Raw genomic sequence first — 6,547 nt, 5'->3', positions numbered from 1 at the left:
CAGGTGGACCCTGTAGTTAAGGCACATGGACTCGATAGTTGTGACTCATGAGCTTAGTTGCTCTGTGGCATATGCGATCTTAATTCCCCGAACAGGGATTGAACCACATCCCCTCTACTGGAAGGCAGATTAACCAATGGACCACCAGGGAAGTCCACTTAGGCACTTTCTGCATGATACTACCTCCTACCATCACCCCTTTGCTGACCAATGATGGTCTGGACTTGGTCCCACTCAGTGGAGTTATTTCCATGCTTGTAGGATTAAGTTCTTATGGAGTGTATAAAGCATTTCCCCACCTTCCTTGAAACTTGCTTAAAGGAAGGATGGCATCTTGTACTTCTCTATTTATCTTATGGGACCTAAGAATGGTGAGGTATACAGGGTGGTTAAACACTTGCTCAGTCATTGTGTGGAAAGGAAAGACTACAGGGGTTGAGTTCAGAGAATAAGGAAAAGGAATTTAAATGCACGGAATACCAGACACCATACTTTAAAGACTTTGTTAATATTTTATTCAACCCCATTTTAACCAACTCTGTGTTAATGCTTTGTGATAGCTACCCTCACCTTTGGCAGAGACATTTTCTTTGTTTCTGAGGCTATCAAAACAGAGTGACTCTCCAAATTCCACTGAGACACAGAGTCTCCAAACAGCACACTTCCTGGTTAGACTCCATTTCTGCCACATGTAACTGGAGTTTGGATTCTAAGCCAGATCCACAGTTAAATCTTGTTCCACAAGGCAGCCCTTTCAAGCCTCCACTATTTTTCTTGAGTTTTTGTTTTGAGGAATTTAAGGTCACTAAGTAGATCTAAAAGAGTTGATGTTGCCAAGTTTCAAAAGGTCAGGAACACTCCTTGGCCTCACCTAAGTCAATGGCAGCCCATGTCACATTGTGGGAGGAAGTGAGGTGGTGCCTTGTGGACGGTAAACTGGACCTGGAGTGGATATAAAAAAAGAGGCCCTGGGGAGCCAAGCCACCATCAGGAAGAGACTCACTCCCAGTGACAGTAGAGAAGACAGCGCTGTCTCCTGCCAAGATGAAGCTGCTGCTGCTGTGTCTGGGGCTGACCCTAGTCTGTGCCCAGGAGGGAAACTCTGATGTTGTGAGAAGCGACTTCGATATTCCAAAGGTAAGGGCAGGGAAACATAGTGACTTTGGATTTTGGAGGGCATTTTGGAAGATTCTGAAGCAGGGTGGCAATCTGTGAGGGCAGGAGTTCCTTGACATAGTAGAGGAAATGGGAGGTTTAAGGGCAGTGGTACCATGTTAAAAGGTAGCAACACTTGGGGAAGCTCCAACTTACAGGAGGTACAGTGAACAGTGGAAAGATTCCTCGATATGGTGCCAGTCGACCCGAGTCTAATTTCATCTTCACATCACCATGATGAGGGTCCTGGCCCAGAGGTCAGGGTTCAAGGAGACAAGGGTTCATGTTGTATTCCTTTCCTCTTTTCTCACCCAATCATTTTATTGATTTATTTTAGATTGCAGGGGAGTGGTATTCCATTCTCTTGGCCTCAGACAACAGGGAAAAGATAGAAGAAAATGGTAGCATGAGAGTTTTTGTGGAATACATCGATGTCTTGGAAAATTCTTCATTGTTATTTCAATTTCATACAAAGTAAGTATGGGTTTTTTTGCTTGGGAAAGGAAACATAGAAGTCTGAATATGGTCCTGGACCTTTACACACATACACACAGACACACACGCATGCATACATTCTGCATCTGTGCCTAAAATCAGGGTCCATCATCCAGCACTGACCCAAGGCTTGGTGAACCTAAACGTGTGACTTTTCTAGATTCGAAGATAAGAACTGGGACAGGAATAATGTACATGGGAGTTCAGGTCAGTTCGGTCGCTCAGTTGTGTCTGATTCTTTGCGACCCCATGGACTGCAGGATGCCAGGCTACCCTGTCCATTACCAACTCCCAGAGCTTACTCAAATTCATGTCCATTAAGTCAGTGATGCCATCCAACCATCTCATCCTAAGTCATCCCCTTCTCCTCCTGCCTTCAATCTTTCTTGAAGATTGAGTTCTTGATCTGAACTCAAGGAGTTCATGATCTGAGCCACAGTCAGCTCCTGGTCTTGTTTTTGCTGACTGTATAGAGCTTCTCCATCTTTGGCTGCAAAGAATATAATCAATCTGATTTCAGTGTTGACCATTTGGTGATGTCCGGGTGTAGAGTCTTCTCTTGTGTTGTTGGAAGACAGTGTTTGCTATGACCAGTGTGTTCTCTTGACAAAACTCTGTTAGCCTTTGACCTGCTTCGTTTTGTACTCCAAGGCCAAATTTGCCTGTTACTCCAGGTATCTCTTGACTTCCTACTTTTGCACTCCAGTCCCCTATAATGAAAAAGACATCTTTTGGGGGTGTTAGTTCTTGAAGGTCTCATAGGTCTTCATAGAACCGTTCAACTTCAGCTTCTTCATCATTACTGGTCAGGACATAGACTCGATTACTGTGGGAGTGGAGGAGGTAATAGGCAGAAGGCTGTCAGATTATTAGTAGTATGGAAAGACAGTATAGGTTAAGAGCATAGGATTCAAATCAATACCCTATCCAGTTCTCCAATCTCCAAGTTACCAAGAAAATTCATCTCTTTCTTCCTCGGTCTTCTCTGGAAAAGAGAAGAGAGAGACAATGATATACTTCTTTCTGTGTATTTTTGTGAGGATCAAGTGAGGTGATGTTTGTAAGTCACTATCGGAGAAGTTGGCCCTGGGTCAGAACCCAGCTAATTCTCTAGACAAGTAGCTGCCATAATAGTAATAGTGTGAAGAGGTGATAGAGGCATAGGGATAGAAGAAGTGGACTCATTCTCAAAGTACCAAATGAAGTGAAATAATGTAAATAAAAATGTTTTGGAAACTATACCCAAAATGTTCAACTGCTAATCAGTGGAATCGGAAACTCAAGTTACAGGTAGAATGTGAGGGAGCCAATCCCTTCAGGATCTCTTGGGCATCAGCTCATTTTATTTTACAGGGTAAACGGAGTGTGTACTGAGCTTTCTTTGGTTTCTGACAGCACAGGAGAGGATGGCGTATATACCGTTAGCTGTGAGTATGTTTAAAAAAAAGTCTTTCTAAATTCTACTTCCAAGTGCAAGGAATTTGCTAAAGTCCAGGATCTTGATCAGTTCCTGATATGCATAATGATAATCTAATGTGGCCATCTAATAGCCAATATCCTGAATTTGGCAGAAATGTGTGTGTCAAAGCCAGTGCCTGGCATGCAATATCATCAGACAGAGAAAGCAGCTTGGTCATATGTACTTCCTGCAACAAAAGGAAGTTGGCAAATAAAAAAGTAAATTGGAAGGACAGCTTCTCATTCCTTGCCTACTTAAAAAAAAATATTTATTTATTTTTGCTACACTGAGTCTTCATTGCTGTTTTCAGGCTTTCTCTAGTTTCAGCAAGCAGGGGCTGCTCTCTAGTTGCAATGCCCAGGCTTCTCATTGCGGCAGCTTATCTCTTGCTGTGGATCATGGGCTTCAGGGCTTTAGGGCTCTTGGGCTTAGCACTTGCACCACATGGGCTTAGTAGGTGGGACTGTGGGCTCTAGAGTATACAATCTTAGTTGCTCCGAGGTATGTGGAGTCTTCTTGGATCATGGATCAAACCTGTGTCCACTGCATTGGCAGATGGATTCTTAACCGCTGGATCACCAGAGTAGTTCCCTGCCCCACTTTCTGACAATGTCAAAAGGTCACAGCGTATCATTCAGGATGTAGCACTGGGTATAAAGGCCAACGGGGCTTGTAGAGAAGACAGAGGCACATAGTTGGCAGAGATGGTTGAGAGAGGTAGGTGAGTCTCAGGTGTCAGGATAGAGGGGAAGTTACTGCTGTGGCTGGATTTTTCTACCCCTAATGGTCACTCCATCAGTGTTGCTTAGAAATTGCATCTCGAAGCCCAGAGAGATGCAGATGGAAGGCAGTAGATATCTCTATTTCTTTCAGGATTTGTTTTGTGGGAGAGAACAGATAAAAGGGTTTCACTTCTTTCCCACAGACCAAAGAAGTTCTGAGCCGTGTTCTGTTTTCTCCACAGATGATGGAGAGAATAAATTTCGCATACTTCAGGTGAACTATAGTCAACATATTATTTTTTATCTCAAGAATTTCAGCGACTCGTACCAACTGCTAGAGCTCTACGGTAGAGTACTTTCATGCTGGCGCTCATCTTGGGGTGGGGAGACCACGGAAGGAAGGAGACAGAGTGGACTTCCCTGTCGTACCCTGGGACCTCTCTCCCCATTAAAGACAGATGCTCCGCTTTGGTAAAATCTCTCGGGCTCAGTGATGGGAAGATGATGACTCTCGCACTGTGCCAGAAAGATATCCTAAGGTGTCACATTCAAGAAAGACTTTTTTCCATCCCTGAGACTTGTGCCTAAGCATGTAATCAGTGCCATTCACTTTCCCACTCGGCCGGAGACCCACCCCTCTCATGAGCCTCAATCACCAGGAAACAGGACAAAGCAGCTCCTGTTACTCTTCCCACAGCCCGAGAACCAGATACGAGTCCAGAACTCAAGAACGAGTTTGTGGAAATTTGCCAAAAGTATGGAGTTGTTAAGGAAAACATTATTGACCTGACCAAAGTGGGTAAGTTGCGCTATCTCTGGCTTTCTCTGCCTGAAGTCCCATGTTGCTGAGTAGGAATGTTACCAAAGGGAGAAATCCAAGAGAAGTTAATACCCCCATTCAGTCCCCCTTGTCCTAACCTGGAAAATCACCTGGTTTTGTTCTGGGAAGTAAACTGGGGTTGGTGTTTGAATGTGCTCTTCTCTGCCTCCACAGATCGCTGCTTGCAGGCGCGAGGGAATGGAGCGGCCTAGGGCTGCAGTTTGGTGAGCTCTGCTGGAGACGGGGTGGCCCAGGGTTCAGTACCTTCCAGAAGCATTAGGGGATTACAGTAGAAGATTTAAAAATCACAATAAAAATAATTTGGTAGGAAGAGCTTGAAATTTGGAGTTGAAGGACCTGGGTTCAGGATCTACTCCTGCCATGAGTTTTTTAGCAAATGATACAGCAATAAAAAGGGGAACAATGATGTCTACCTTACAGAATTAGTGTGGATACAGTGCTGCAGAAAAGGGCTCAGTAATTGATAATGTGGAAAAAATTAGTAAGACTTATAGTTTTAAATGGGAAAAGGGTGCGGATATGAAACTCAAATACATTCTGTGTTTGTGGTTCATCTTCTAATCCTGAAAGCCCATCTCACCCTCCAATATATGGAAAAGGTTTCTTCCTTCAGTCTCTGCACATCCTTAATTTGTAATCTGCACATCCTTAACTTGTAATCTGTCTGAGCTTCCAGTTGTCTTCCAACCTGGAAAATAGTCTCTTGAGTTTCCTCATCTGTTTCCTGCCTCAGATTTATTGTGCGGGCTCATTCAGATAATGTAGGTGAAAGTCTTAGCAACTATGGCTTACATAAAGTCAGCATTTAATAATAGATTGCTATGGCTTTTGCCAATTTGTCAAAAACACTTGAAAACTTCCAGTCCTGAGGATGGCAGAAATAAGCCTAGCATCCTTCATTGCTTCCACTCTTCTTTTCATAGGCTCTGGGGCAGGTTAAGATGGGATCAACAATAGAAAAAAAACAGGAAAAGAATCATTAACACTCCCCCTTCCCCTATTCTGGCAAATAGCATGGGTTAGAATGCAGGTTCATGACTATTTCTTCAACGTATTTTTGGTAACAGAAATTCTCTTCGTCCTCAGTTCAGTCTGAGAAGCACTTAGTAAGCTTTTGTGTTCTCATTCTCATTTGCTTCTTTAGTGCCACCTCATTTGGGCTCCAGAATCCTCTCTTCCATGGTTCCCACATCATCTTATGACAAGTGCTGGGGCCTGACTTCCACCACTATCGCACGGGAAGGCACCGTCTCTGCATCTTGAGGATATTCCCTAATTATCTAGGAAGACTTAGCAGCTCACTGAGAATCAAAGTTGCCTCTAGATTTCCGATGCCCTTTGCCCCATTCAGGACAGCAGGTCCATGAATAAGACCTTCCTCAACCTGTTCAATAAATGATTTGCCTTGCAGTCATGTGGGTTTTCTTCGTTTATGTAAAAGACGTGGGAGTGACAGGAAGAAAATGAAGCCTTGTGACCAGAACCTTCCCCTAGGCTCTCAGAACCTTCCCCGAGTTTCAGGATTTTCCCTCGTCTGCAGTAACACTCTGTCTCGATGAGTGCTACTTGTCTTTTGAGTTACCCATTTCTTAGTGACCTGATAAACTGTAAGACTTGCCCTAGAAATTGCTCCATCCTAGAATTCTCTTTTTCAGTGGAGGTACTGAGAGAGAGTTGCTGCTGGGGCTGACACCAGCTCAACATGTTTTAGGATACGCCTTTACAGCCCAGCTTCTCTAACTCATCCATCCTCTGAGATTGTCAGTGTCCTTTCTTTCTTTTTCTGATATGGCAAATGCTTTTATTTTGTAGAAACACATCTATAATGTCTAGGTTGAAAATACTGTTATAAGCTGGTATTAATTTCAAATTCTT

At 43.6% G+C, this 6,547-nt stretch overlaps 1 protein-coding gene across 1 annotated transcript; it reads left to right on the top strand.

Annotated features, from left to right (window-relative positions):
• The first annotated feature begins 1,044 nt into the window (after window positions 1-1,044).
• Window positions 1,045-6,018, top strand: LOC129651061 (major allergen Equ c 1-like). The gene is made up of 7 exons (XM_055579784.1): window positions 1,045-1,137; window positions 1,493-1,629; window positions 3,004-3,077; window positions 4,074-4,178; window positions 4,529-4,630; window positions 4,826-4,875; window positions 5,817-6,018. Exons 1-6 carry the CDS (start codon window positions 1,045-1,047, stop codon window positions 4,861-4,863), a joined length of 549 nt encoding a protein of 182 aa, XP_055435759.1. The 3' UTR covers window positions 4,864-4,875; window positions 5,817-6,018.
• Window positions 6,019-6,547: the final 529 nt, after the last annotated feature.

This window comes from Bubalus kerabau, chromosome 4 (assembly GCF_029407905.1).
Source record: "Bubalus kerabau isolate K-KA32 ecotype Philippines breed swamp buffalo chromosome 4, PCC_UOA_SB_1v2, whole genome shotgun sequence".
Taxonomy (NCBI): Eukaryota; Metazoa; Chordata; class Mammalia; order Artiodactyla; family Bovidae; genus Bubalus; species Bubalus kerabau.
This window is presented reverse-complemented; position numbering and strand designations above follow the sequence as displayed.

Bases quoted from the DNA above. Each gene is read 5' to 3' on its own strand.
- LOC129651061 (XM_055579784.1), top strand. From the start codon at position 1,045: ATGAAGCTGCTGCTGCTGTGTCTGGGGCTGACCCTAGTCTGTGCCCAG. The intron at 1,138-1,492 runs GTAAGGGCAGGG...GATTTATTTTAG, and splicing joins GCGACTTCGATATTCCAAAG to ATTGCAGGGGAGTGGTATTC. The intron at 4,631-4,825 runs GTAAGTTGCGCT...CTGCCTCCACAG, and splicing joins TATTGACCTGACCAAAGTGG to ATCGCTGCTTGCAGGCGCGA.